This window comes from Fomitopsis serialis (genome assembly GCF_022376445.1).
Source record: "Fomitopsis serialis strain Sig1Antser10 chromosome Unknown B0H18scaffold_16, whole genome shotgun sequence".
NCBI classification, from domain to species: Eukaryota; Fungi; Basidiomycota; class Agaricomycetes; order Polyporales; family Fomitopsidaceae; genus Fomitopsis; species Fomitopsis serialis.
This window is the reverse complement of record NW_025954976.1, coordinates 331,427-356,456: the sequence shown is the minus strand read 5'-3', so window position 1 is coordinate 356,456 and position 25,030 is coordinate 331,427. Positions and strand designations below refer to the sequence as shown.

The following is a 25,030-nucleotide window of genomic DNA, read 5'->3' as shown; positions in this document are numbered from 1 at the left end:
CGGCATCTACTCGTCGGCTGTGGTGCGTACCAAAACTCGAAGTGTTCCCGTGTCACTCAACGATCACAGAGGATGGGACGTGCGGATATATAATCAATCGTCTACCAAAGTCTCCCAAGCTATATCATCACTCGGAGCAGAGATCTCTTCTATTTGCTGCTCCCAAGCAAGAGGCCAACAACCCGCAGAGTGGTTCGTTGCTGCCGGCAGCAAGATTTTCCGATTCCCTCAGAATGTGGACAAGATGATCATCACACCAAAAGACGCGTGCGGCTTGTTTCAACTAAGTCAGGAGAAGGGGAAGAGGATGATGTTCTTAACGAGGTCTGTGCGCCATCTATCAGATGAAGTAGGACGAAATCTAAGCTACAGAGATCCAGCTAGATTAACCTGAGCCACGACAGAAAATATCTGGCATTCAGCACGGACAATGGTGTAGCAGGTGTCTTCGAGTTGTCCACAGGACAGATCCACAAAATGAGAACTCAGCATACAAGCGTCAGTCTCCTTCACTCGTATCCGTTCGCCGGCTCAATCCTCCAGATCTGCGGTTCGGTCAAGTTCGTACCCGACAGGCCAAGCGAGCTGGTCAGCGGAGGGTACGACCGCAAGCTTCTCCACCACGACTTCCAGCAGCGCACGCCACTCTCGGACTTTGACCTCGGCGAGTACATCCCACCTCAATTCGAAGTCAGGCTGACCTTGCACGCTCTGAGTAGCCCAATCATCGCCCTCCATGCCTTCCGACGAGCCTGGCCTGCAGCTGTCCCCGCCATTTGTCTTATCCACTGCCATATCATCGACCGGCATGTTCGTAGCAACCACCGCGAATGGATTGGCCTTCGTCGGTGCGGGCGGTGAGAAGTGCCCTCTTGGTCCCGCCAAGTCGAAGAAGCGAAAACGAAGATGGGAGGTCTGAAGGAGACTGAGGGGATATGGGTCAAGGTCGCAGAGGGGCCTGTCGTGGCAGTGTGCGTCGCGTTCATCTCATCTTTGTCGACGGACGTGACACTGAGAGCGCTTGCAGCGCTTTTCTTGACCCGCATCAACTGGTGACATGCACGCTACTGGGCGAGCTCAAACAGTTCACCGTTGATCATCGTGACGCACAAGCCGAGAACGACACAACGATCGAATGCCGCACGGGATGGACCAGTCACACAGATAACATCGCAAAAGTAAACGCTCTAGTCATCAGTGGGCATACTATGGCTATTGGGGGTTGACGCAGATGGTAAAGGTGTCGTCGAGGTGTGGGACGTCAGTACAGAGGCAATAGATCGTAGAACAGCACAACACATACGCTAAGCCAAATCCAGGTGATACGATATGACTATGGCTTTTCGTGTGACCCCTTCTGGTGTTCTGCTTCCTGCTTCTCCTTTTCCAGTTCGGCGATTCTTTGCAGGTACATCTCCCGTTTGAATTTGAGCTTCGCCAGGTATTCCTCGTCAGAGACTTTGTGCCATCCCAACGCAGAGAAGATCCGCTGGGCCACGGTTTGTGGTGGCTCTATGTCGGGCTGAGGTATTGAGGATGCATGCTGCGACAACGCAGATGTCGGCTCCTGGGGCGTCTGCAGTTTCCTCGAAACATATTTGATCCTTGCAATGTCCAGCTCGTTGTAGAGCAGTTGGAACAAAGTGCAAGCAAGACCCGCGGTGAGGACCCCGGGCATGATGCCAGCTCGTCCTCCTGAAGCCAAATGTTATGAGTCCCCAGCAGGTGAGATGCGGACGGCGACGTACTTTTCCAAGCATTGAGCACACCGCCAGTGAAGGCTCCGCTCACGGCGGTATCAGGCACCTTATTCATGCGCACATCCCACCAAGTGAGCCTCTCTCCGGAGTGGGTGCTCTCCCTCCGTTGCTCCCGAAGCTCCCGTATTCGTCTCGAGTAGTGTGTGTCGGACAGCGCAGAAAGGAGGATGGGACTAGCGATGTATTCTCGAAAACCTGTATTGTGTTAGTTGTCACCACATCCTCGCATGTGTCGCGTAGACGTACTGAAGAAAGTAGCACCCGCAATGCCGCCATTCAGACCAGCAGCAGTGATCATTGGCCCGATTTGGCTCGAACCCTTAAACAGTCCATATGCGCCAGCTACTGTCCCGGTAGCAACGGCTGAGTGATACAGGCGTATGAGTTATTGCTGTGCACATGTGAGCTGCAGGGAGGACGAACTCGCATGTAAGCAATGTGTTCACGCCGACTGCCAGAGGGGCCGACGGATCCATGTGGACAGAGCAACTTGATTGCCTCGCCGATGCAGTGTTGACGTTGTGACAAAGAAGGTTTCCGGACAATGTATGTGGCTCGACGGCGGTGTGTGCAACCCGGAGGTGGTCCACTCGGACAGACCGAGCTGGCATGCAAGATCGGGATCTGTGCTGCCAATCTGAGATCCCTAGGAGATCTCCGATTCCTGGCCTTCCGTCACGGTCACAGTCACGATCACTGTGTTTCGCTCAGGATATTTAAAATTGTCGCCAATCGTAGCACGACATTTCGTATGACACATACTCGCCGACTCCAGAACACTACATAGTATCTCTGACGAAGCCGAGAGTACCCATCGAAGACGCGAGCAGCTCTAGCAACTTCTCGCACTCCTTCCGCTGCACCGCCTGGAGTGTCTCCACTTCCTGTTGCAGTTCAAAGTTTGCCACAATGACATCCCCATGCATGCGCAGGAAGACACTCTGATATGTCTGGACTGCTTCAAAGTCTCGATGCGACTTGAGACGAGACGTCAAAGCAGCCAGGAACATGCTGAAGTCGTCAAGAGTGACGAGTGAACGAAGCTCAAGGTCCACGGCAGCCGGTGAGAGGGTCTTCGCATACGCAAAGAAATCCTCATCTACATCATCGTTCAGTTGACTCTTCGCTTCGCAAGTGAAATGCCTGAACTTACAATCGCCATCAGGATCTGAGGCACTGAGCTTCTTGTGGAATGTACTCTCCGACGCCGCTGCAGCCTTTTGCAACCGCTTCGTCTCCTTGTTGCTCTTCTCCGCCTCCTGCTTTTGCTGCTCTTGGACAGTGAACCTTGAATCGACTCCAGGTAGTGTCGGCAGGAAGAATGGCGCCTTCTCCGGTTCTTTTGGCGGTTCTTTTGGCTTGTTCCGCTGCTGGATGACCTCGAAGTTGAGGAGGGTTTGCCACCGAGATCGTGGCAGCAAGGATAAAGTGACCAAGTCGCCATCGAGTTGCGGAGGCATGAGGAAGACGTCTGTGGGCCTGTCTTGACCAGTGAGGGTGAGAGAGGACAAGGCTTCAAGTGCTACATACGCGTGTGAGTGGCATGTAAAAAGGGCGAGATGGGGAGTGCAACGTACCCTCATCTTCTGCGGTACCTTGCATGGACGGTAGAGATACATCCATAACGTCCTCGTCGTCCGATACACTCTGGAACGTCACGTCCGAGTACTGAGCGCGATTCGCCCTGTGCAGCTATATGAGAAAGAGATTGCCTGATCCTTGAGGTCTACTTACCACAGGTACACACCGACACTATCTGTATGTGACGTCGCAAGGAAGTCGTTCGTCGGTGAGAACGCCACGCTCGTGGCCACACTCGGCGTGCGGAAGGCGTCGATGAGCCGTCCGGTTGGGATGTCGAAGGTGCGAATGATGGAATCCATAGCGGCTGTGACAAGCCATCTCGAGTCGGGCGAGAATGTCTATTCGGATGCGATTGAGCTTCTATGTTCACCTCCACACTGGCGGAGATAATGTGGCACTGACCAAATCCAGGACACGGCTGCGGTGGCCACGAAGCTCTCTCACCACTCTCCGTGTCTCAATGTCAATCAGGCGGACGACGCGGTCATCGCACACGACCGCAAGCAGGCCACTATCACGGTGCAAGGTGATGGACAGCACAGAACAAGATAGTACGAGTGTCTTCTCCAGTTTTGCCGTGTGGAAATCGAAGAACTTGATACAATGAAGTGAGCAAGACAAGAGTGTCATGATACCATGTGACTCACGTTCACAGTCCCATCTAGGGTGCTAGCAATCACCATTGAGTTCACCGCATCGACGGCCAGACCAGTTATGCACCGCTCGTGTGATTTCTTCTTCGACGTGGTTGTCGAGGATGGTCGAAGTCTGCTCGCCGCCTCGGGTGGGCACGCTCCGACGCTGAACGTCTTGCGCAGAATGCCCGATTGCATGTTGTACATGTGAACAGCCCCCGTCGACGAGGCCGTGACCCCGAAGTTGCCGCACACAGACACGCATACCGCCTGTATAGGAAAAGTCATGAGTACACGAGGCACGTTCAGTAGGCAAAGCTTACCGTGACGGCGCCAACAGGAGCGCCCTTCTTGCCTCCGTCACCGAACCCGAAAACGTGCTTTCCGAGCTTCTTGTCTTTCATGGACCATGTTCGCGCAAACGTCTCGTCCGCGTGCGCAGACAGAACGCCATCCCAGTCTTTTGTTCTTGTCGTCGAGTAGGCCAGGGCGATAACGGGCGGGAACTTCAGCGACGTCAGAGGTATTGAGAGGCTCGTAGCTTTCTTCGCAAGAGAGCCTAAGAGAGAATTGGACGTGATGATCGGCAAGGGTGGGAACAAGACACACCTTGGCTCAGCTCAAAGCTCCTCGAGTCTCGGACGACACTGGTACATCTCAGACTTCGATCCGTGGATGCTGTCAGTAGTTGCTTCCCATCATCGCCGTAGTATCGAATGAGGTGAGGAGGGGCATGATGACCAGAACGGAACTTCAGCAGACGTGGTGGTGCTGTTGGTGACTCGAAGAACCATTGCTGGAGGCGGACAAGACGATCTCAGCAATAGGACCACTTATGGTGTACGCAAGACGAACCTTCACGCTGTTGTCATCGCCAGAACTGATAAGAAGAGGTTGACCAGGAACCCACTCTACGGCACTGACTGCACCGTCATGGGCTCCGCGCATAAGATGCAGTAGCTGTCCCCCAGAGTTGAGATCCCACAATGCGACGTGTCCGTTAGTAGACGCTGATGCCAGGACGGGCTGTCCGTCTACAGGGGCACATGAGCATGTCTTCAAAACACGCTGAAGGATTGACCTACCGCTACGGAACGAAAGCGACCGTATGGTGCCGTCCTGCATAGCCATCTTCATGAGCCGTTCATCAGCCCGTATATCGTAGACAGATATCTCCCCAGATGAAAAACCTATCCCAACAACGTCGATTGCGGGGGATTGAACGAGCGCAGTGATAGCAACTGGAGGCTGGTTGGCCTGTTTTGACGACTTGGTGGTGAGAGATGAGAGGGAAAAAGTGTGGATTTTGGTTCTGCGGGTACCATCAGACGCTGGACTCTGCCATTATATTGCAAGCCCTACTGAGTTTTGATGTTCCATAGCTGCATGCTGCCTTGACTGCTTCCGACAAGTATCTTGTGAAGGTAGGTCGAGGGATGTAGCATGGTGGTAGCCGTGAAGTCAGAATCGAACTGTATATTTGCCTGTAGCTCTGCAGGCAACGGTTCACGGCGTGCATTATGACGAGTCTCAAAAGACACACCTCCGCTACCAGTGTCCCATACGAGCATCCGGGTACCATCTTCGGTGAGGGCAAGGAGCTGAGAGCCTAGCACAAGTATGGATGCGACGTTCGTCTCGAGCGGGTTGGTCAACCTGCTAACCTTCGTGGGCGTCAGACTGAGTTACAACACGATGTGCATATGGAACGCACTTCATTTCCACGAAGGTATTTAATCAAATAGGGCCCACTCGCAGCCCACACATCGTTACCATCCATGGCGAGACATGATATTCGCTGAGGCGCGTCCGGACCTGGTGCACATGATGGCAGCGCGAATTAAGACAATCGTCAAAAAAGCAAACTAGCACTCACCGACGAATAGAAGCCCCATCTTCCCTCCCTCCCACATAGCCCATGACTTCCCTAGACAAGTTACCAGATGTATCCTCGGACCATCTGTCGCCCCTTTATGAGAACGAGTTTGCATAACAAATGGCACATCATTTGTGATTAACCCGAGGGCGCGGAAAGGTGCGAAGAGACGAGGCTGAGAGGTCTTTTGGGGCCCTTCATGATCGACGCGAGCGCGCTTGCGAGGAGGCGGACTGCTGGGTCCTGCCTCGGTCGCGACCACCGCCATTATTGTCTTGAGTGATGGAAAGGTTGATAGAACGCGACAGGCGTATACTGAGTGTGCAGTAGGGATGCTACCCGCGCACTTGTGCAGCGGTGGCTGAACGGATACAAGAATTTCGTGCGTCGTCCACGTGCGGCGTGCGATCGGGATCTGAAGACTGTTTTGATCTGTTGTCCAAAGGCGTCCGATCCTAACACGTGCAAACAACCTCTCCCCGGCGAAGCCACCTTGAAGCCACCGGATTGTGACGCGTCCGAAGACCAAAATTGCACGAGATTACGACTCGACATGGATCCTGCTCAAGACAACGGCAATGCTCCTGAACCAGAGGTTCTCTACCCTGCATCACTCTTTACGCCTCAAGCCCTCGTACTTTCATCATTAGCTGTTGCTGTGGTGCTGTTAGCTGGTACGCATCGCAGTTTGTTCTTTGAGTTAAGAGAAGCATGCTCATGCCTCCTCAGTCGTTGCATTCGTGTCACGTAGAAAATCTACGTCAAAAGGCGATGCACTACTGCTTGTTGGTCCGTCCGATGCAGGCAAGACAGCCATCTTCTCCTCAGTATGTCTCGACTCATTATCCGCACCACATCGTCTTACATGCGCTGTCCCAGCTCGTATACAAACAGCCGTTATCGTCGCATACGTCCATGCAACCCAACGTCTCCATTATGCCAGTGCAAGAGAAGTCTCTTCGAGTAGTCGATGTCCCTGGGCACCCGCGCATCCGCGACCAATTCCACGAGTACATGGCGGACGCCCAGGGTATTGCCTTTGTTGTGGATACAAGCACAATTTCCAGGAATGGGGCAGTAGTTGCTGAGTACGTTGATTTTTGAATCATACCGAGCACACGCACTCACATGGTGCTTCCGGCAGGCATCTGCACCAGGTCTTGCACGCTATCACCTCTCTTCCTCCATCGCGGCCTACTCCGGCCCTAGTCATCGTTGCGCATAAAGCCGACCTACTGAAGGCAACAGCGCAAGCAACTCCAGCACAACTCGCTATCAACCGCGTGCGCTCAATACTCGAGCGCGAGCTCGAGAAGAGACGCGCGTCACAAGCTGGCGGCGTCGGTATAGAAGGCTTGGGTGCAGAAGACACAGAATCTGAGATGGGTGGACTAGAGTGTGGTGGATCCGGCGAGTTCAGGTTCGACGCATGGGAGGGAGGCGAGATATCATTCGCAGGTACCTCCGTCAATGTGTCGACAACGAAGCATGCGTTGGACGAGAAATCAGGCGATGTGGATGGCCTTGCACCTCTTGTACAATGGGTTGAAGAATTGTAGTACTACTATAGTTACTTAGTGTGTGCGAGTCCGGCTTTCCTCTAGCTTGTCGGCTTTTATGGTCTGCAACGGAGACTAGCTTTTCAGAGAACCTCGCAACTTTCAGGACTTGGCCGTTCACGCGCACGGCGTCATACCTGCCAAACATGGCCAAACAGAAGGCAGCGTATAAATTTGCACGACGGACGACGCGGCCCTGCATGCAACCTCTTAGACAGTGCCTATCCTCTCAGTTTGCTACCACGTAGGATACGGCGATTCGGCTTGCAGAGACTGATGCACCCTGGGCGGCTTAAGAGCTCTCTCACCTGCTCTTCGTGAGCCTTGGTGGTGTTGTTGAGTGTCAGAACTTCCCTACATGTTCCGTCTTCGTCGTGTATTGTAGTATGTTCTGTCCAACATGACAATACAATGAGATTCCCTCGTAACATCCGCCAGTCATTCTGCCTTGGGAAAGTTGAGGTTCCTCGAAAGGACGTGTACAGTATTCAGAGAACTCGTCGAGACTCCAACAGCGCTGTCGAGGCGCGACCTGTCTGAACCATCGAGCGTGACGTCAGCGCTACGTGTCACAGTGTGATGGTGACAACACGTCACTGCATGGTACGAAGCCGGCTGCAACACCGTGCTCTCCAACGACTCTCTTGACACTATGTTCATCATCAACTGGTTCTGGGATGTTCTCGCGCAGCTCGGTGTGTTTGGATGGCGACCTCTGCCACGGACCCATAGCTAACATTTGCATAGGTCTGCTGCACAAGAATGCAAAAATCCTCTTTCTTGGTCTCGACAACGCCGGGAAGACAGTGCGGCCATCCTTTATGTGAAGGAGTGTCTGTTTTGCTGACGCATCCTTCTTCAGACTCTACTTCACATGCTGAAGAACGACCGGCTTGCAACCCTGCAGCCTACGCTGCACCCCAGTGAGTGGCTATGCTTCAGCTCCTCCGCACGCGCCCGCTGAGCGGCACCTAGCATCCGAGGAGCTTGCTATTGGCAACGTGAAGTTCACGACGTATGACTTGGGTGGTCACCAGCAAGGTGCGTTGAGGTTTCAACTGTCTCAGGGTCATCACTGACAGCCACTCAGCTCGTCGGCTCTGGCGTGACTACTTCCCCGAGGTCGACGGCATTATCTTCCTCGTTGACAGTGCTGACTTCGAGCGGTTCGCGGAGTCGAAGGCCGAGCTCGACGCCCTGCTCTCCATTGAGGAGCTATCCAAGGTTCCTTTCCTCATTCTTGGTAACAAGATCGACGCGCCTGGCGCTGTGAGTGAAGAGGAGCTGAGGCATCACTTGGGTCTCTACCAGACCACCGGCAAGGTATGTCGTGCAGATACAACTTGACGCATAGTGTTCTTACATCCTCCGCGCAGGGCAAGGTCCCTCTCAACGATATCCGCCCTATCGAGATATTCATGTGCTCAGTCGTGCAAAGGCAGGGGTACGGGGAGGGTTTCCGATGGCTCTCGCAATACGTATGTGTCATTTCCCGTATTTGCCTTGCTTAGCCTCACACGTTTTGTCAGATCTGAGAGCCCTCACCGGCAAGTGCTTCCGCGTGCTCTGAAGGTGTCCGTGTCCGTGATCCTTGGTCTTCTTCCTGCATATTAGTCCATTGTCGCTACTTCGCTGTATGTTATCGGTTTGCTTCTTGAACCTCGGACCATTTCCTAGAACAGTGTCGTTTCAGCGAATCCGGCGTGGGACCTTACAGTCTCTTCGACGCCAATGTCAAATTATTGCAGTGCAGTTCGGAGAGTGCATGGCGATGGCCATATATACGTGTCCGATCTTGAAGCACGTGCATGACGCGGTCGACGCGTTCCGCGAACCCAGGACGCGTCTTCGATCGTACCACGACCATGCGCTGAGGATGGAGCAGCGATCTCTTGCGCGACTAGTACCCTCATTCAACCGTTTACTTGCTATATCAACCATCCTGCGAGTCGTCCTTATTCTGTATAGCGAATGGCACGACGCACATTCTGTTGTCAAGTACACCGACGTCGACTATCGCGTCTTCAGTGACGCTGCACGCTTCTTGTTGAACCCGTCTGAGGCGAACTATGCACAAGGGCCCTTGGGAACACTGCTCCGGGTCGGCGAGTGAGTTTGCTCGAAAGGGCCATGACCTTACTCGTCTGACGTCCTGGTGTCCAGTCCATATACACGCGCGACCTATCGTTACACCCCGCTCCTTGCTGTACTGTTGACCCCGAACGAATGGCTCCATCCGTCGTTCGGAAAGTATATGTTTGCGGCAGCGGACATCGTCGGGGGTGTGCTAATGTACAAACTGTTGACATTGGTCGTTCTCCCCAAGACCGGATCCAGGTCTACTGGTCAGCGGCAAGATGGCTCGGGAAGGAAGGACGATGACGCTGCGAAAACCCAGGGCGGATGGACCACGGAGCGCTATGCAACCGCGCTAGTGGCCTCGCACTTGCTCAACCCCCTCGTTTTTACCATCTCCACGCGCGGTTCGTCGGAGTCCGTACTCTCGCTCTTTGTGCTCTCCACGCTATACTGCGCACTCAAGGGGAAATGGAACGCCGCTGCAGTGCTCCTTGGCCTAAGCACACACTGGAAGATTTATCCGTTCATCTACGGCGTTGCGTGTCTTGGTGTGATCGGTGGACATGCGGGCGTGAAGGCGCGGGGAGGAAGTTGGGTTGGCACAGTGGTCAACACGCGGACCGTGAAGTTCACTGTGCTGAGTCTGGCGACGTTCGTAAGCCTTGGGACGTTGATGTATGCCGTGTGAGTCATGGTCTGAGTCTACTGTGATTGCGTAGCTCAACGATGGTTTGATACTAGTTGGGGATATCCGTTCCTCTACGAGTCCTACCTCTACCACCTCCACCGACTGGACCACCGACATAACTTCTCGCCGTACTTTTACCTCATTTACCTCACATATACCTCATCCACCACGGCAGGCGACCGTCTCGACATGTCGCTCTGGATACGACTACTGCGGTCTCCCCTGACCAGCTTCGTCCCGCAGATGGTGCTCTCCCTAGGAGCAGGCTTGCTATTTGGAAGGCGGGGCGATGACCTTGTATTCGCGTGGTTCGTGCAGACGGTCGTCTTTGTCGTCTTCAACAAAGTTTGCACCTCCCAGGTCCGTCACCCTCAGAAACCGTCGTCTAGATGATAACTGACCATCGACTATGTGTAGTACTTCCTCTGGTACATGCTCTTCCTACCACTGCTCATCCCGAGACTGCGGATGTCTCGCAGACAGTTGCTGGCGTATGTCGCAGTGTGGGTAGGCACACAGGCGTTGTGGTTGAGCGAGGCGTACAAGCTAGAGTTCTTAGGGCAGAACGTCTTCTTTGGCCTGTGGATCCGGAGCTTGATGTATGTCGTCGGGAACTGCTGGGTATTGGCAGGGATAATGCGATGCTACACGCGTTGAGGGTATTCAGTCTGTCTTACGACCCTGGTCCATGAAAGCTCGAATATGGGTGAGGTTGAGATACTACAATGCCATATAATCGTACAATGATCTAGCATACATCGCAGCCACGCATGCCCCCTAATACAAACTTGGACCCCTCATGCCTGGGTATACGATGTCTTCGCGGTCTTTCTACCACGTTCCGACCCCTCCGGTGCTATGAGCGGTGCACGTTCATCAACTGACGCGTCCCGTACAAGCTCGCCCTCCGACATCTGACCCTCCACATCGCCGCCCGAGGTGTCCTGGGGATGATGTTCCAGCCGTATAGGCGCAAGTGTGATGAACGACAGGACCAGCGCCGCGATCGTCACAACGAAGATTGCCTTCGGCGCTGTCGCGACCGTGCGCATGTACGTCACGCCAAAGATGAACGGGCCCAACACCTGCGAACTACCATCAACCGCCCTCGTCAGTCACCGCACGATGCACTGCTCAAAGGCAAGCACGCACGACACAGTCTGCACGACACCCAGCGCGCCAAACAGCTTCCCGAGCTCCTTCCCGCCCTGCTGCGAGTACACCGCAGACGCGACGGTGTTGATCGCGGGCGTGAAGCCGATGCCGAGCGTGCTGACGATGGCGTACACGGTGAAGAGGTAGCCGGTCGGCGCGAGCGCCATGAAGACGTAGGCGATGGCCTCGACGACGAGCGAGCCCCGTGCGACGGCGAGGTCGATGGTCGCGGTGGGTTGTTGCCGTCCGGAGGAGAGCCGTTGGAGGAGCGCCATGATGACTGTGCCAGGTGTGTTAGGAGAGTGAGGGTACGGGAGGTGTGAGACGTACATGGAAGCAGGGCCATGAGGTAGATGGCGCGTGTGGTCCCGAGGGCACTGGTGTAGTAGCCAAGCTATGTGGACGGCGTGTCAGACCCTCTACGATAGGCGACGGCCGAGCATTTCGCACCTGCTTCGACGTCCAACCGAATGTCAGTGACATATATTGATACTCATAAGTTATATCTCCCTGCAGTCAACGGATATCAGCTTAGGAGTTCGGGAAAGACCTCAATCCAGGAAGCCTGACCTTGAGCGAAATCATACTCCCATACCCAGCCGCGAGCAAGAGGAGACTCCAGTTTCTCCGCTTTTTTCCTTCAGGCGTGGCCACCGGCGTCACAGGCAGCAACAAGGCGAGCGGCCTCAAGAACCCGAATGCGCTCCCGGCCCACGCTCCAACGCCTCCTTCAGCTCTCTTCTCTCTCAACCTCTTATTCTCTTCGTGGTGCGCCCGGCGGAACTCATCCATCTGCGTCGCCGACAGTGACTCTGGGATGACGAACAGCGCGGCGAGAACGTACAGCGTGTGTATGAACGTGGAGAAGTAGAAGACGGAGAGGGTCGACCCCGTCCAGGTGATGATGAGCGACCCGAGGGTAGGCCCGATGCTGTACCCAACGAACACAAGACCGACGACGAGGGAGAAGTAGCGGGACCTGTCACACGCACGTTAGCTAATACCCTTGGGTCCATTTCGGATGCGCACCTCGTGCTGAGATCCGTGCAGTCCGCGATGTACGCGTTCAGCGTGGAGCCGACAGTGTTGACGCCGCCGAGCATGCCCGCTATGGTCGGCGCGACGAGGAGGGCCCAGTACCCGCCCGGGATGAACTTCGAGAATGTGCAGACGACGAGGATCCCGAGCGCGTCGATCATCTGGCCGGTCATGGCGATGGCGATGATCCGCGTGCGGCCGCGGCGGTCGGACATCTAGTCACAGTAGCTTCAGCGGTGCAAGGAGTAGACATTCAGCGTGGACGTACGGAACCCCACCAAGCAGTCGTCAGACACCCGAGCACACCCATGGCGATGCTCATCGCAGTCGCTAATTGTGCGACGGCAGCCTGCACGTCCGGGTCGGACGAGCAGAACTTCCACCTGTCAGAGCCTCCCGCCAGTGACAGCATCGTGGGTAGAGAACGTCCGGCGGATGTGTCGGGCTTGTACGCATCGCAGGCGAGCTGGATGTAGATCTCGACGCGGGGGGCTTGGGTCGAGGCGCGCGCGATGGTGAGGATGGGGGTGACGAACAGGATCCTGCAAGACGTGTTGAAGAGACGGAGAACTGCGGTGTACTGAAGGGACTCACCACCAAGCGGACGGTATCCTCCACCACGGCTTCAGCTCGACCTTCGCGGACTCTGCCTCACCGATCGTGTCCGAGTCTTCTCCGCTCTCCTCGCCGCTCTCTTGAATGCAAGACCCTTGTGCATCATGTCCATGGGGGAGTATCGCTTCTGAGTCCTCAGGATGGATGAGCACCTCGGCCTCAACCTCCGGCGCAGGCGGGAACGGGTGGGAAGCGGCCGACACGCCGCGGCGGGACGCACGCGAGCGACTCCTCAGTTGGAGGCGTGCGTCGTGCGCGTAGGTTGATGAGTCCCTTGACTTCGACATCACGCCGAGAGTCTTCGACGTACGTTGTGGGTCGTGGATGAGGTATGTAGTACTACGTAGAGTAGACGGCCTGGGAGACTCAGATAGTGCGATAGGCGGTAGCGTGCTCGAGCGTGTCACGGTAGGCTGCGTAATCAGGGCCCCTTCAGCCAAGCGCAGCTCACGATGTTCGTAGACGCTGTATGGATGCAACAGAGTAGCATAGAAGAGTGCAGGTTTCTGCGATACGCAGGAGTACCAATATGCTTGGAGCCTTGCAGAGGCGCACTGGCACAGCGTCGAAGACTCGGGTGACTGTGCTCATCATCCTCGCGCCCTGATTCGTCGAGCGCTCCTCCTCGCTGCGGATCTCGATCAATAGAGCATCCCGATCCGATCTCCTGCCCTTTCGATCGAGCAGTGCTGCCGTGCCTCGTCCTCTACGCGACCCTCGCACCAGCCACCACGCCCACTCCAGCAAGCATGGCGAGTCTCACATTCACCCGTGGCTGACAGACGAGTCTTACGGGTCGAGACAGTCCCACACCGTCGACATCCCGCAAGAGCTCAAGGCGTCCCTGCGCAAGTTCCGCTTCGCGCGACGCAACGCGGGCAGCGCAGCGTTCATCGTCAAGATCAACAAGCAGAAGCTCATCATGGAGGAGGTCGAGCAGTTTGACAACATCAGCATCGACGACCTCGCAGAAGGCACGTCGTTTTCTCTCGCCCGGTGCCCCCATCATGGAGTACGGACACGCGTGGCACGAAACTGACGACGGTGCGATTGGGCCGGCAGAGCTCCCGGAGAACGCGCCGCGATACGTCCTGCTCTCGCACGAGCTCAACCACGACGATGGCCGGAAGTCGTTCCCGCTCGTGCTCATCAACTGGGCGCCGAGATCGAGCGAGATGAGCTTGCTGACGCTGCACGCGAGCGGGTTCATCGACTTTCAGAACACGGTGCGTATCGTCCACTGGTCAACTGTGCACGGATACTCATTGCGTATTACATCGGAGTGTAGGCTGATGTGAGCAAGGTGATTGAGGTGCGCGACGGCGCGGAAGGCCTCACGCAGGAGTCGATTGACGCGAAGCTGCTCCATGGGTGATGAGCATGAACGGGCTGTCGTAAGTAGCTTTGCAGTGTTGTACGTTGATCAAGAGAAGAAGTCAGGATATTGTAACATGTTTCGACGCATTCTCGGCGGCGTGGCTATTGACCGTCGAACGCCGGTTTCCAGTGGTACTCCTACTGGCAATGGGCATCGTCGTGATGCCCCGAGTAACCTATGTACTTAGCAGGATCACATACGCAGCATGACACAGGAAAGCGTTTTCGGTGAGTGATGTCCGTCCGCGTCTGACCTAAGGGTGCTTTGACGACGCGATCGCAGCGGTAGCTAAGGCTGACTGTTCTCAGACCAAGTCCAATTGACTCTGTAAGTTACCTGCAAATGCAATGCAATTGAAACTACTATCGGACGTCTCTCAGGGTCTCTCGTTCACCTATCAATGCCATGCCGCTGCGTCGCCGTCAGTACTCCAGCACCGTCAAGCCTCGAACGTCATGTGGGAGCAATGAAATGCTACTCCTGCAGCCTCAGGCAGCAGCTTTCACTGAGACTTTCAGCCTAAGTTAGTGACTAGCTCAATCTCGCTATCTGAGTGTTGCGCCTAGCGGGGAACCCTGCCAGTCGCTGCCCAACCATAAGTGGGTGTGCCTGCAACATGCCAAGTGGTATTGTACTCCGAGTTTGAGAAATCGGGCGAGTGGTTTATATGGATGCGACTGGATGCGAGCACACTGTTTGAATATTCAACATGTATTCCTGTTATTTGGGAGGGCGAGACGCCTGGATGTGGCGTGGAAGGGGCGTGGGCGTAGCTTCGAATTCGATGGATCGCTCCGTTGCTGCCATGCCATTGCCATGGCCTGCGCCGCTGTTGTCCGCGGCCCCTTCCCAGCGCGCGTGAGCCCGCTGGAGGGCGCAGCGTATGAGCCGTGTGCGAGAGGCGGCGAGAGGTAGCCCGATTCAACGGTTGATTCGACGAGAGGCCGCGCGGGAAGAGGGGCAGCCGGCGAGGGACGGTGCCTGCGGAGGAGGGGCGGCAGGAGATTCGACGCGGACGGCTTGGATCATGGCTCGGTGGCACACGCTGCCTCTGCGCGGCCAGCCTATCTCATGGCTGACGATATCCCGCTCGCTCGGTCCCCCTCATAAGTATATCATGTTCCCCCACCCGCTCCCCTCACCCCCTCTCCCACCCAGAAGCACGCATTCCCCGGCACGCTAGCTGCTCACTATGGCTGATCCCCACGCCCTGTCTAGTCCGCCCTCGCGCGCCGTGTCACGCTCGCACTCCCGCCGCCCCGTGTCACGCCCCCGCACCTCGCGCAACCCCTCCATCGTCTCCGTGCCCTATCTCCCCACCGGCCCCGCTGTCCTCATCAATCCGGACGGCCAGATTGGCGAGGAGGCCGCGGAGCTGCTTCAAGAGTTCGTCCATCCCCACCACCACGCTGCGGAGGACACGCTACTCGCGGAGGGCGGGGAACCGGCGGAAGGCGACGAGGACGAGGACGACGATGGCGCGTTTGAGGCGGCCATCCATGAGTGGAGGCAAAGCCTGCCCTGGTGGAAGCGTCCGTCGCCTTGGTGGTCAGTGCTCCTCGTCTGCATCCAGAGAGGACGCGCTCATATGCTGGCAACATAGGTTCATTTGCGCCGTGCCGTTCTCGTCGATGTCGATGGCTATGACGCTGGCACCGCGTATCCAGATCTACACTGAGCTCGCGTGTGATGCGTACAAGCCGGAGTATACGAACAAGACCCTCGAGGTGGTCGGGAACGCCGTCAACATATTCAGTGAGCAGCCCGTCGTCGGAGCTAGCACCCACGTCCGCTAACGCGGGTGTTGTGCGATCTTAGACAGGCCATACGAGTTGTGCGCGGCGGACCCGGACGTGCAGCAAGCAGTGTCCCGGCTCTCGCTCACGATGCTCACTACCATGGGCATCCTCGGCTGTCTCACCACTGGCTTCTGGAGCTCGGTGCGTTGAGCAGGCAGCATATATGCGCGCGATCCTCACACAGACGCATCGATGCTTCGCTGTTACTGCCCTTCTGCAGATCTCCGATCGCTATGGACGTATGAGGATCATGGGCTTCGCCGTCGCCGGAATGCTCATCACGGACGTGACCTTCATCGCGACGGCAAAGTATTCCAGGCTCCTCCCTGGCGGGATGTGGTTCTTACTCCTCGGCCCCTTCGTCGACGGCTGCTTGGGTAGTGAGTGCCTACCTACCTTACCCACGCAGCAGCGTCGGTGACTAAGAATGTCGCGTAGGTTATGCTACCGTCATGGCCGCTGTGCATGCATACATCGCTGACACGGTAGATCCCGCAGAGCGGTACGTATTCATGTTCACCTCCACGCACGACGATGTCACTGACCCGCGCACCGCCGCTCAGCGCCCGCTCTTTCTCCCTCCTCATTGGGCTCGTCTTCACGGGCATGTCCATTGGGCCGACCCTCGGCTCGCTCCTCATCAACCGCACACACAACGTCCTCATCGTCTTCTACGTCGCGACCGTGGCGCACATCCTCTTCGCGCTGTCTACCTGGTTCGTCGTCCCCGAGTCGCTCGCGCCCATCCAGCTTCAACAGGCCCGCCGGCTCCACGAGACTGGTGCCGCGGCAGCAAAGAAGAGGCCGTGGTTCCAGAAAGCGTTTGGGTTCTTGGCCCCGTTGGCGCTACTGTTGCCCGGTGCCGTTGGGGAGGGTAAGCAGACGAACCCGTTGAAGAAGCCGAAGCGCGATTGGAGCTTGTTCTTGTTGGCGCTTGCAAACGGGTTTGTGCTGCTGCTCATTGTGCGTACTTTCGAAGTCGCCATCGAGAATGCCTCGTCTTACGTTGCGTCTTCAGGGAGGCATCACTCCCAAGATACAGTACATGTCGCTCAGGTTCGGCTGGGACTCCGAGAATGTGGGTTGCCTTTTGGGTTTGCCGCTGCGAGACGTGGCTGACGGTTGGCTACTGATAGGTTGGCTATTGGACCAGCATCGTCGGCGCGGCACGCGCCTTCCATCTCACCGTGTTCTTACCTAGTACGTGCCGCATCGTTCTACCGCCGGTCTTCGCTCACCTTATCTACCACTCCCAGTTATTATTAAATTATTCCAACCCAAGACTCCACCCATCCAACTCCCCACCGAGCCCTCCGAGCCTCTCGACCCATCCGCCCCTCCGCCGCCCGCACCAACGCCACTGCGCCCAAGCGACACCATGCGCACTCGTCCACATTCGACCTCGACCTCGCGCGGTGCTCGATCGCGCTCGAGATCATCGCACACGTACTGATGGCGCTCGCGCACACTGGCGTGCTCTTCACGGCGTGGAGCGTGTTTGGTGCGCTCGGTTCGGGGTTCGGGCCGTCGGTGAGCAGCGTCGCGACGACGCTGTATATCAGGAACGGGGGGAAGGAGCTCGGGAAGCTGTTTGGCGCGCTGAGCGTGGTGCAGATCGTATGGTGCGTGGTTTCGCGATTTTGTTCTGTCTTGGAGCCGGGAGAGGCTGATGGGCGTGTGGCCTTTTAGCTCGCAGGTTGTTGGCCCGTTTTTGTATGGCGTGACGTTCATGCATACGGTCAAGACCTTCCCGCAGGCGGTCTTTGCACTCTCGATCGGCTCGCTCACTCTGGCATTCATCTTGCTTGCGTTCATCCGCTTGCCGAAGGCTGCCGCGGCGGACGTCGAGGTGCCTGCTAGTGCGGGTGGTACCTCTGTGCCCGAGCGTGGCCATCTGGAGCGTGAGGACACGCTTGTGGATACGCAGCCGCCTCTCATTGTGATTGAGGAGGCGGACGATGAGGGCAGGGGACGCAACTTTAAGGCGGATGTGAAGCCCGCCGACGTTGTCCAAGCCTGAATACTTGCCGGCTCCTCTCCTTTCTTGGCGCGCGTCGATATCAGTTTCCTGGCCGCTGCCTTCCCCGTGTACTTGTACCCATAGCATTTAGTGTTACCAGTAGAGGCCTTGTAACGTACTGTATGTACCATCGTTTCAGTTACACGATCCGCACAACATCTCGACGTTCGACGAATCGTCGAGTGATACAGTGAATAGATAGACATATATAGCCCCCGTCGCGCCCAAGTCGCGCCAAGTCGCGCCCCATGGTCCACAACCGTCCGTCTGTGACATGAGTTCTGAGACGTATGGTTATGGCAGGACAGGCCCTCTGGTCCGCCACCAGCCCCATGCGCTGAGGCCGAGGATGAAGTTCCCGACACCGAGGACGGTCGAGCCTGCGCCGATGAGGGTGAGGAGGCACCAGAGGTAGCCGAGGATGCGTCCGAGGACGTGTCCGGTGTATCGCTTGAGCGTCGCGTAGGGATCGGGGCTGGGATTGAAGGATGGTGGCAGACGGAGGGTCGGTGGTCGGGTTGTTGATGTGGAGCTGGCTGGAGGTAGCAGTAGGAGCGACACGATGGGTTTCTAGGGTGTTGTCAGCGCGGCTGGGAAGGGGATGGGAAAAGGGCGTACATGGTCTGAAGTGGTATAGGAGGGTATGCTCGTGTACAGCAAGTTCTGGATGGTGGATTCTCGTGGACGGTCGGGCGAGTCGGTGTAGGAGGTGTACATGACCCTGTCGGTCCATGCTGGTGCACGCTTACGGCTGTGCAGGTAGAGTACCATATCAGGGTGGATTACAGCTGGTGGAATGGACGCATGGACGTACTCATAGGTATTCACCTCCCCGAGCTTGTACTTGTAGCTGCACTTGAACTTCCAGAACTCACCCTCCCGGAGGCCGACAAAACAGCTACCGCGTTCGTCGCGCTCGATCCGGAGCTCGTCGCAGTCCTTTAGGGCCTCCCGGTCTGCTTCTGTGACCAGTTTCCGCGTGAGCTCTTCGTGAGACAAGACGGCTAGTGGATGTGACGGCGGGATGGCGAGGCGGAAATTGAGGTCGCCGAAGAAGAATAGGTGCGAGGTGTCATATATCGTCGCAGGTCCCTCAGAGTCGGACGAGGGCAGTGGCGGGAAGAGGAGGGTGCTAACGATGTAGTGGTAGTCGTGTATGCGCTTCGGGAGGTTGTATCCATGCGCAGTGAGATGCGCGCACGCAAACCTGTTGGACCCATTCCAAAACCATGGCAGTATGTACACGAGGAATAAGATAGGTAACGTACGTATATACCTCGCCTACACCACCATCCTTCCCCGCCACGCGGAACCGCACGCCCACGCCGCCCTTGTTCCCCAAGTACGCGGGTCCGCATCCCGTCCACTGCGTCTGCACGTCGCACACGCGCCGCGCGACCCCATCGTCGCGGCCGTAGACGAGCAGCGCAACGCCGACGTTGACGACCTTCGCGATGAGGGAGTACTTCTCTTTGTTCGGGGCGTGCGCCTCGATCTGGGAGAGGATGAGCGCGTTTCTGTTCTCGATGACGGACTTGGACAGTCCCGCAACTGATCCGGGGCGGTCAGACACGGTTGAGCAAGAACAGCCGTACTCATGACTTACATCCATAGTGGAGAGGCAGCAGTTCTTGGAAGCCGACTGCAACTATGTCCGGTGCACGGTTCGGATGCTCTACCTCCTCGATGCGGAGCGCGGATGCATCGAGAGTGGGTGAAAGCCAGTCCACCAAGTCTTGCGGAAGCCCACGGTCGGCTTGGAGGTTGGTGTTGTACGACGCAATGAGCACAGTCAAGCGGTCTTCAGACATGGCAGGAGAGACTGTGCTCGTTCTCCCCAGGGCTGGCAAGCAGCAGGTTGGGAGGTGGCGCGTCGGAGCGGAGGTGCTGCATATGCATGACGATCTACGACTGCCCTTTTAGGTGAGCTGGATCATTCTGCCCTGAGTCCAACGACCTGAGCCTTTCATTGTTGGGAAGGTGCCCACTGGACGCGAGGACCCGACGGGAAACGACAAGTACAGCAAGGTCCGAAGATGATATTATGAAAGACTAGTGTGAGGACTATGACTGAGGGACAAACGGACTCCGACGAAGTGTCGGTGCTTCGATAACCGGGGGAAGCTGCGCAGCCAACTCCTTCGTTCCTGCGGGGAAGGGCAGACTCTCAATACCCTTGGCAAGATCTTCTCCATGTTCCCCTTCGCGTACTCATGTTGTGCTGTCTGCACCATCTTCTTCTTGGCGTCTCGCACCATGACGTGCGCATCGTCGACGCCCGGCACACAACCGCGCACGAAGATGAGGTCCAGCTCGCTGTCGACGCGTACAACGGCAAGGTTTGAGTGGTCTTTCGCTTGTTTCCCATATGGCCAGCCATCTTCTTGCCAGGCCAACACGGCCGGGTCCTAGGAGACAGTCTATGGTCAAGATGACTCATCGTGAACAGATGTTGAAACATACCTGGTGGGCACCGATGGCACCTGCTGCACGATGCGAGGCGGACACACCATGACTAGCCCGAAGCCCTTGAAGTTCCACCGCTTCATTGTGCCCTGGAAACCCTTGCCAATCCTGAAGGCCGTCAAATCTTAGACGGAATGTTCAGCGCATGCCGTGACTACGTACGAATTGGCAACCACATCGACAAGCTGCCCAGGCACAAAATGGATAGCTGAGAGAGTTGTCCCTGCAGAAACACTGAGTTACAGACATATGCTGGCATACGGGGGTGACCGTACCGACGGGGACGTGTGCATCTGGAGTAACTGGGAACTCCTTCACGATGTACTTGGAGGCACGCCAGCATTTTTGAAGTGTCCGAGCATTTGCCTTGTCGTGGTCTTTTCTCGCCTGTCGGACGCTGCAACCTGGACCGCATGGTACTCCGAGTCGTCTTTCCGGACGGTCTCGACGTTCGCCGTGACTTGGCAGTTATCGAGCTACAATTCAGGGATCTCAAGGAGATATTCGGGTACAAGAACAATAACCACTGACCTGGAGAACCGTCACTGGGAACCGAGCGCCATGGTCATCCCACATCACCAGCATGCCTCGTTTGCGAGCAATTACACCTGTACGCACAGACGTCGGCGTCCACTTTGCCGCAGCCGTCGACGAGCTAGCCTCCGCCGCAGGAGCAGCGCTTTTAACAGTGGTCGAGTGCAGTGTTCTACATGGGAGACGGGGCCGCTGGGCGAGGGCCCAGAGTCGGTGCATGCTGCCAGTCGGGATGAGTGCAGCGGACGCGGTCGCGCGCTACGAGAAATTGGGCAGGCGCGTCACGGACTCCGGACACCGTTCCCTCCTCCCGCGGCACCTCCGTCCTTTTGATGAGCGACTTCAAATTCGACTTGACACAACTCTTTTGCTCTCGTCCACGACGACCGAGACACCAATGGAATGGACCGCTGGCCAACTGATGACAGAGACACGGTGCAGACGTCCTCGGATATCCAGGGAAGGAAGTCGCGCAATCCCCTGCCCAATTGGACGCACCCTGTGGTCAAACATGGGTCCTTGAGTGCGGCAACACTTCGTAAAACTCAGCAGCGACTCGAGTGGTCGTTCATAGTCCAAGATAATCCGAGTAAGTCTTTCTAGCTCGAAATGCAATAGCTTGACTCAGATTAATTCCAGAGCGCAAGGTTGTACCATCGCACAATCCGGTGCAGGTGTTCCCTGAGACGCTCCGGCGACCGTTTCGCCATGACATGTCTGTGTTGCAGCGCGCGGATCAAGGGGTATGTCATAGCGTACGGTAATGACATAGAAGTACTTATCTTCTCTAGGTACAATTTCTCCGCACGTACTACCCAGACTTCGAGATGTCGGCCGAGCTCGTACGGGATGAAATCACAGCGGATGAACGCGTCGCCCAAGGCCTGCAAATATTCAGTCCATACGTCGGGAGTATGCTAGAAACCTTTACTTGTGCCAGGAAAGCCGGCAGAAGTCTTACGTGTTTGGCCTTCCCAATGGGAGACTCGTATCTCGACCTGAGCAAGTCCTTCATCCCCGGTGACAGTTCAACATTGACCGATGATCCTGTGACACAGACATATCACCATTGACGTGTTCACGCAAACGTAGTCTCAACATCAACGCGTTCGTCGAGCTTGACGCAGTCGCAAACCCAACACGCAGCTTCCAGACGCCGATTCAGCAGCTGAAAGCGTCTGTTCTACAGTCCAATGAGGATGAGGATCATGTTCTCGGTTAGTGTTCCTTACGGAGTCATTCTCAACTGTACTTCTGACATAACACAGCCACGCTGCTTGGAGTCAGGACCATGGGTTCAACATCGCTACTGGATGTACGCCCTACGGATGCCCAGTCGTCGGCTATAGAAGTGACGGAGCTTGTCACTGTCACTCGTTCTGACGTTGGCGAACGCACGATTGTAGACATGTTCCTACCAGCTACTGAGCGCACATTGTCCGTTTTCGTCAACGAAGCTGGTGCTGTCTACAGGTGCGCTGCACCCGGTGGTGAGAAGTCACTGTGAGTTGGAAGCTCGTCATGACAGAAGGGACTGGTGAAGGGCTCACTTTATATAGACAGCTCCTACATAGTCCAGTAGACGAAGCCAGTATCTCTGACAACCAATCTACTTGGAAAGTGGCAGCCTGGGATGGCGAGGATAGCTGCTTGCTCATGTCCGAACGCAGTGCATTCTGTGTCGACTTCAGAGTGAGCAACCTTGCTTATCATTATCCCTAGCCACTTCTCATTCGTCTGCAGGCGCAGAATAGCGCACTAGATCTGTACCAGTCCAAGCAGTCTAGCACGCTCCTCACTAGCATCGACAGTCATGCGAAGGACGGCTTGATCCGCCTCACGACGACCGACGAACTTCTCTGGATTGACATCCGCTCTCCAAACAAGCCCCTTCTCGGCGTCAAGCACTTTCGGGACTTCGATCGGACTCTACGAAGTCACACTAAGGTCCTAGGGAGAGGTATGATCCTCGCTACGCCAATTTGCTATTGCTTTAATTCATGCTATCATATCAGCACCTGTAACATTTCTGACTTCGCAAAGAACCGGTTTGGTATCTGTGTATGATGTGTCATACTCCGGAGTCGCCATACAGATGGCCTCACCTGCGTACTGCCTACCGAATTTGCGCGTCCCGGACGACCGAAACTTGGGGCACGTCTTCCTACAACATCCACACAGCACTACCCCTGGAGAATTGAGTGTCTTGCAGCTGTCGGAACTGGGAGCGGTGCATATGATGCATCTCAAGCTGTCCGATGATGCGCAAGAGCCTCTGGAGGCTGTCCCTTCGCAACGGAGCTGGTCCGAGGCGATTGAGGATTTGGAAGAGCGTGTCAAGGCTGCTAGTTTGGATGTCGGACCACTGGGTGCGCGGACCTTCAGTGAGGCGGACCTTCAGCCAGCGTACCAAAGTACGGCTGTCGTATTATCGTTTCAACGCAGGGCTTGATCTCTTCTCTAGGATTGTTCATGGAACCTCCCGCGGCTAAGGTTCGTCGCGACGCCGTATACGATCTGCTGGAGAGGATGCCGGTGTTCTGGCAGGACGTGGATGCGCCCATCGAGCATACACTCACAACGTATGTGGCGTTCATTTGGTTCAGACGATCATAATATGAGAAAGCCCTTTGACGCGACCAACAAACAGCTTCGATATCGCATATCGCAGCGGTCCCGAACCTTCCAATTCTTCGAGGAACGACCTCTTTACCGAGAGTGTCCTTAACTCGAAGCGTGGCTATCGTGCGCTGAAGCAAGGGCGCATTCCTATCGGTCAACTTGCAAGAAGAGCACCGTGGCATCACAATATCACGCCATTCGTCCAGCGACAAGTCTCCGACTTCCAAGAGGACCCCGCCCAGACGCTTGAAAGGCTCTCTCGCTACGATCTAGCTGCGGACGGTCGTCGACCAGCGGAGTCTCTGCGCAGAGAAACCGAAGCGCGCGAACAGCTCGCACTCGATCTCCATCTGTCCTCCAACATCTTCTCTCCTTCGCGCTTCCGAAAGCCGAACGAGCTTGACATCGATGCCGCGATGGAGACGATGTCGCGTGCCACGGAGGCTATGACTCTCAGCGAGATGGAACCTTCAGATGTACAATTTGGCTTCTTGCGCCCTGCGCAGAGAGAATCGGCCGAACACTATGCCACGGATGCGAATAATGATGAAACCGTGAACAAACATCTGGCGCCACTTGGGGGTCGCCTGCTGCTCAAGGAATGGGACATCGGCGTCGATCCTTCCACATATCGCTACGAGGACCCGTATGACCCGTCTTCTCCCCGCAGCACAGCCCCTCGTTATGCTAGGAACGCACCACCACATCCGGCGTCGCAGGACAGGGAGCAAGCCACGCAATCGCAGCGACCGCCGCTCGTGGTACAGAAGTCGGCTCTGGCGCCACCTGCAATCGCCAGCAGTCAAACGTTCGCTGCGAGAGCGCTCTTCCCTGCTACTCAGGTACAAGACGCACGGCCTAACGATCAACGGCGCGTAGCGCAGGTTGGCAGTCAGCCAGCGGATGATTGGGATGCGCAACCTTCCTCTCAGATACCGTTTGCGAGCACACAGGTTCTCCCTGGCCCTCATGGTGGTAGACCAGGTCCGCCTAAGAAGAAACCAGCCAAGAAGAGGGTCGGAGGATTCTAGTGCGAAAATTTACGCCACGAGCACAAGAGCACAGGTGCCTGAGAACACGTCTCGCCGGACATCATACATATGTGTGCCCAATCGGCCAGTCCGTTGCCCCTTATTCCCTTCACCACCGTCCACCATGGTTCGTGGGGCCAACTAGGGATCGACCACTGCAGCGCAGCATCATGGTCCTGCTGAGGAGTACA

At 56.3% G+C, this 25,030-nt stretch overlaps 12 protein-coding genes across 12 annotated transcripts; 7 read left to right on the top strand and 5 right to left on the bottom strand.

Annotated features, from left to right (window-relative positions):
* Positions 1 to 395: 395 nt before the first annotated feature.
* Positions 396 to 1,190, top strand: B0H18DRAFT_133165 (uncharacterized protein). Its single transcript, XM_048036781.1, has 4 exons — positions 396 to 498; positions 544 to 664; positions 720 to 971; positions 1,028 to 1,190. The coding sequence occupies exons 1-3, from the start codon at positions 478 to 480 to the stop codon at positions 917 to 919; spliced, it is 342 nt and encodes a 113-aa protein (XP_047896186.1). The 5' UTR covers positions 396 to 477; the 3' UTR covers positions 920 to 971; positions 1,028 to 1,190.
* B0H18DRAFT_133181 (uncharacterized protein) lies at positions 1,190 to 2,363 on the bottom strand. Its single transcript, XM_048036782.1, has 3 exons — positions 2,007 to 2,363; positions 1,749 to 1,955; positions 1,190 to 1,695 (listed from the first exon to the last, which is right to left on the bottom strand). Exons 1-3 carry the CDS (start codon positions 2,056 to 2,058, stop codon positions 1,334 to 1,336), a joined length of 621 nt encoding a protein of 206 aa, XP_047896185.1. The 5' UTR covers positions 2,059 to 2,363; the 3' UTR covers positions 1,190 to 1,333.
* A 98-nt stretch (positions 2,364 to 2,461) lies between these two features.
* B0H18DRAFT_993191 (Utp21-domain-containing protein) lies at positions 2,462 to 6,221 on the bottom strand. Its single transcript, XM_048045178.1, has 14 exons — positions 5,856 to 6,221; positions 5,694 to 5,794; positions 5,523 to 5,643; positions 5,342 to 5,471; positions 5,065 to 5,291; positions 4,835 to 5,013; positions 4,589 to 4,775; positions 4,303 to 4,538; positions 3,992 to 4,249; positions 3,747 to 3,938; positions 3,495 to 3,682; positions 3,338 to 3,444; positions 2,914 to 3,282; positions 2,462 to 2,859 (listed from the first exon to the last, which is right to left on the bottom strand). Exons 1-14 carry the CDS (start codon positions 6,121 to 6,123, stop codon positions 2,540 to 2,542), a joined length of 2,883 nt encoding a protein of 960 aa, XP_047896184.1. The 5' UTR covers positions 6,124 to 6,221; the 3' UTR covers positions 2,462 to 2,539.
* A 100-nt stretch (positions 6,222 to 6,321) lies between these two features.
* B0H18DRAFT_993189 (P-loop containing nucleoside triphosphate hydrolase protein) lies at positions 6,322 to 7,523 on the top strand. The gene is made up of 4 exons (XM_048045177.1): positions 6,322 to 6,529; positions 6,585 to 6,682; positions 6,735 to 6,943; positions 7,000 to 7,523. The coding sequence occupies exons 1-4, from the start codon at positions 6,409 to 6,411 to the stop codon at positions 7,412 to 7,414; spliced, it is 843 nt and encodes a 280-aa protein (XP_047896183.1). The 5' UTR covers positions 6,322 to 6,408; the 3' UTR covers positions 7,415 to 7,523.
* A 543-nt stretch (positions 7,524 to 8,066) lies between these two features.
* B0H18DRAFT_872871 (ADP-ribosylation factor family-domain-containing protein) lies at positions 8,067 to 8,925 on the top strand (the record flags this gene model as incomplete). The annotated part of the gene is made up of 6 exons (XM_048040259.1): positions 8,067 to 8,109; positions 8,162 to 8,220; positions 8,277 to 8,337; positions 8,390 to 8,455; positions 8,505 to 8,737; positions 8,791 to 8,925. 6 exons carry the CDS (start codon positions 8,067 to 8,069, stop codon positions 8,923 to 8,925), a joined length of 597 nt encoding a protein of 198 aa, XP_047896182.1.
* Positions 8,926 to 9,290: 365 nt separating this feature from the next.
* On the top strand, positions 9,291 to 10,838 carry B0H18DRAFT_872906 (glycosyltransferase family 50 protein; the record flags this gene model as incomplete). The annotated part of the gene is made up of 4 exons (XM_048040261.1): positions 9,291 to 9,523; positions 9,578 to 10,177; positions 10,235 to 10,541; positions 10,599 to 10,838. The coding sequence occupies 4 exons, from the start codon at positions 9,291 to 9,293 to the stop codon at positions 10,836 to 10,838; spliced, it is 1,380 nt and encodes a 459-aa protein (XP_047896181.1).
* Positions 10,810 to 13,585, bottom strand: B0H18DRAFT_993181 (major facilitator superfamily domain-containing protein). The gene is made up of 8 exons (XM_048045176.1): positions 12,969 to 13,585; positions 12,643 to 12,916; positions 12,366 to 12,589; positions 11,907 to 12,315; positions 11,787 to 11,846; positions 11,667 to 11,730; positions 11,334 to 11,616; positions 10,810 to 11,273 (listed from the first exon to the last, which is right to left on the bottom strand). The coding sequence occupies exons 1-8, from the start codon at positions 13,274 to 13,276 to the stop codon at positions 10,979 to 10,981; spliced, it is 1,917 nt and encodes a 638-aa protein (XP_047896180.1). The 5' UTR covers positions 13,277 to 13,585; the 3' UTR covers positions 10,810 to 10,978.
* A 99-nt stretch (positions 13,586 to 13,684) lies between these two features.
* B0H18DRAFT_993171 (maturation factor) lies at positions 13,685 to 14,697 on the top strand. The gene is made up of 4 exons (XM_048045175.1): positions 13,685 to 13,741; positions 13,795 to 13,963; positions 14,052 to 14,215; positions 14,278 to 14,697. Exons 1-4 carry the CDS (start codon positions 13,739 to 13,741, stop codon positions 14,362 to 14,364), a joined length of 423 nt encoding a protein of 140 aa, XP_047896179.1. The 5' UTR covers positions 13,685 to 13,738; the 3' UTR covers positions 14,365 to 14,697.
* An 862-nt stretch (positions 14,698 to 15,559) lies between these two features.
* Positions 15,560 to 18,186, top strand: B0H18DRAFT_1116824 (major facilitator superfamily domain-containing protein; the record flags this gene model as incomplete). The annotated part of the gene is made up of 10 exons (XM_048033487.1): positions 15,560 to 15,915; positions 15,971 to 16,122; positions 16,186 to 16,307; positions 16,387 to 16,546; positions 16,605 to 16,668; positions 16,730 to 17,129; positions 17,185 to 17,244; positions 17,303 to 17,366; positions 17,449 to 17,788; positions 17,856 to 18,186. 10 exons carry the CDS (start codon positions 15,560 to 15,562, stop codon positions 18,184 to 18,186), a joined length of 2,049 nt encoding a protein of 682 aa, XP_047896178.1.
* Positions 18,187 to 18,480: 294 nt separating this feature from the next.
* B0H18DRAFT_1083782 (skeletal muscle/kidney enriched inositol 5-phosphatase) lies at positions 18,481 to 19,997 on the bottom strand (the record flags this gene model as incomplete). The annotated part of the gene is made up of 5 exons (XM_048031703.1): positions 18,481 to 18,756; positions 18,805 to 18,937; positions 19,001 to 19,393; positions 19,455 to 19,737; positions 19,793 to 19,997. 5 exons carry the CDS (start codon positions 19,995 to 19,997, stop codon positions 18,481 to 18,483), a joined length of 1,290 nt encoding a protein of 429 aa, XP_047896177.1.
* A 253-nt stretch (positions 19,998 to 20,250) lies between these two features.
* Positions 20,251 to 21,405, bottom strand: B0H18DRAFT_1083781 (translation protein; the record flags this gene model as incomplete). Its single annotated transcript, XM_048031702.1, has 7 exons — positions 20,251 to 20,325; positions 20,361 to 20,594; positions 20,650 to 20,760; positions 20,811 to 20,875; positions 20,928 to 20,954; positions 20,978 to 21,128; positions 21,184 to 21,405. The coding sequence occupies 7 exons, from the start codon at positions 21,403 to 21,405 to the stop codon at positions 20,251 to 20,253; spliced, it is 885 nt and encodes a 294-aa protein (XP_047896176.1).
* A 183-nt stretch (positions 21,406 to 21,588) lies between these two features.
* On the top strand, positions 21,589 to 24,939 carry B0H18DRAFT_1145086 (RNA polymerase I-specific transcription-initiation factor-domain-containing protein; the record flags this gene model as incomplete). Its single annotated transcript, XM_048035680.1, has 10 exons — positions 21,589 to 21,775; positions 21,826 to 21,929; positions 21,978 to 22,192; positions 22,279 to 22,403; positions 22,455 to 22,683; positions 22,761 to 22,878; positions 22,930 to 23,146; positions 23,202 to 23,600; positions 23,651 to 23,768; positions 23,837 to 24,939. 10 exons carry the CDS (start codon positions 21,589 to 21,591, stop codon positions 24,837 to 24,839), a joined length of 2,715 nt encoding a protein of 904 aa, XP_047896175.1. The 3' UTR covers positions 24,840 to 24,939.
* Between the last annotated feature and the right edge of the window lie 91 nt (positions 24,940 to 25,030).

Excerpts from the sequence above, each read along its gene's own strand:
- B0H18DRAFT_133165 (XM_048036781.1), top strand. The coding sequence starts at position 478 with ATGAGAACTCAGCATACAAGC. Across the intron at positions 499-543 it reads TGAGAACTCAGCATACAAGC|ATCTGCGGTTCGGTCAAGTT; the intron begins GTCAGTCTCCTT and ends TCAATCCTCCAG. Across the intron at positions 665-719 it reads ACTCTCGGACTTTGACCTCG|CCCAATCATCGCCCTCCATG; the intron begins GCGAGTACATCC and ends CGCTCTGAGTAG.
- B0H18DRAFT_133181 (XM_048036782.1), bottom strand. The coding sequence starts at position 2,058 with ATGATCACTGCTGCTGGTCTGAATGGCGGCATTGCGGGTGCTACTTTC. Across the intron at positions 1,956-2,006 it reads TGCGGGTGCTACTTTCTTCA|GTTTTCGAGAATACATCGCT; the intron begins GTACGTCTACGC and ends AACACAATACAG. Across the intron at positions 1,696-1,748 it reads TGTGCTCAATGCTTGGAAAA|GAGGACGAGCTGGCATCATG; the intron begins GTACGTCGCCGT and ends ATTTGGCTTCAG.
- B0H18DRAFT_993191 (XM_048045178.1), bottom strand. The coding sequence starts at position 6,123 with ATGGCGGTGGTCGCGACCGAGGCAGGACCCAGCAGTCCGCCTCCTCGC. Across the intron at positions 3,939-3,991 it reads CCCTAGATGGGACTGTGAAC|TTCTTCGATTTCCACACGGC; the intron begins GTGAGTCACATG and ends CATTGTATCAAG. Across the intron at positions 3,683-3,746 it reads GCAGCCGTGTCCTGGATTTG|ACATTCTCGCCCGACTCGAG; the intron begins GTCAGTGCCACA and ends GCATCCGAATAG.
- B0H18DRAFT_993189 (XM_048045177.1), top strand. The coding sequence starts at position 6,409 with ATGGATCCTGCTCAAGACAACGGCAATGCTCCTGAACCAGAGGTTCTC. Across the intron at positions 6,530-6,584 it reads TGCTGTGGTGCTGTTAGCTG|TCGTTGCATTCGTGTCACGT; the intron begins GTACGCATCGCA and ends ATGCCTCCTCAG. Across the intron at positions 6,944-6,999 it reads AATGGGGCAGTAGTTGCTGA|GCATCTGCACCAGGTCTTGC; the intron begins GTACGTTGATTT and ends TGCTTCCGGCAG.
- B0H18DRAFT_993181 (XM_048045176.1), bottom strand. The coding sequence starts at position 13,276 with ATGTCGAAGTCAAGGGACTCATCAACCTACGCGCACGACGCACGCCTC. Across the intron at positions 11,847-11,906 it reads GGAGTATGATTTCGCTCAAG|GGAGATATAACTTATGAGTA; the intron begins GTCAGGCTTCCT and ends CGTTGACTGCAG. Across the intron at positions 11,731-11,786 it reads TCGGTTGGACGTCGAAGCAG|CTTGGCTACTACACCAGTGC; the intron begins GTGCGAAATGCT and ends CCGTCCACATAG.
- B0H18DRAFT_993171 (XM_048045175.1), top strand. Across the intron at positions 13,964-14,051 it reads CATCGACGACCTCGCAGAAG|AGCTCCCGGAGAACGCGCCG; the intron begins GCACGTCGTTTT and ends TTGGGCCGGCAG. Across the intron at positions 14,216-14,277 it reads TCATCGACTTTCAGAACACG|GCTGATGTGAGCAAGGTGAT; the intron begins GTGCGTATCGTC and ends ATCGGAGTGTAG.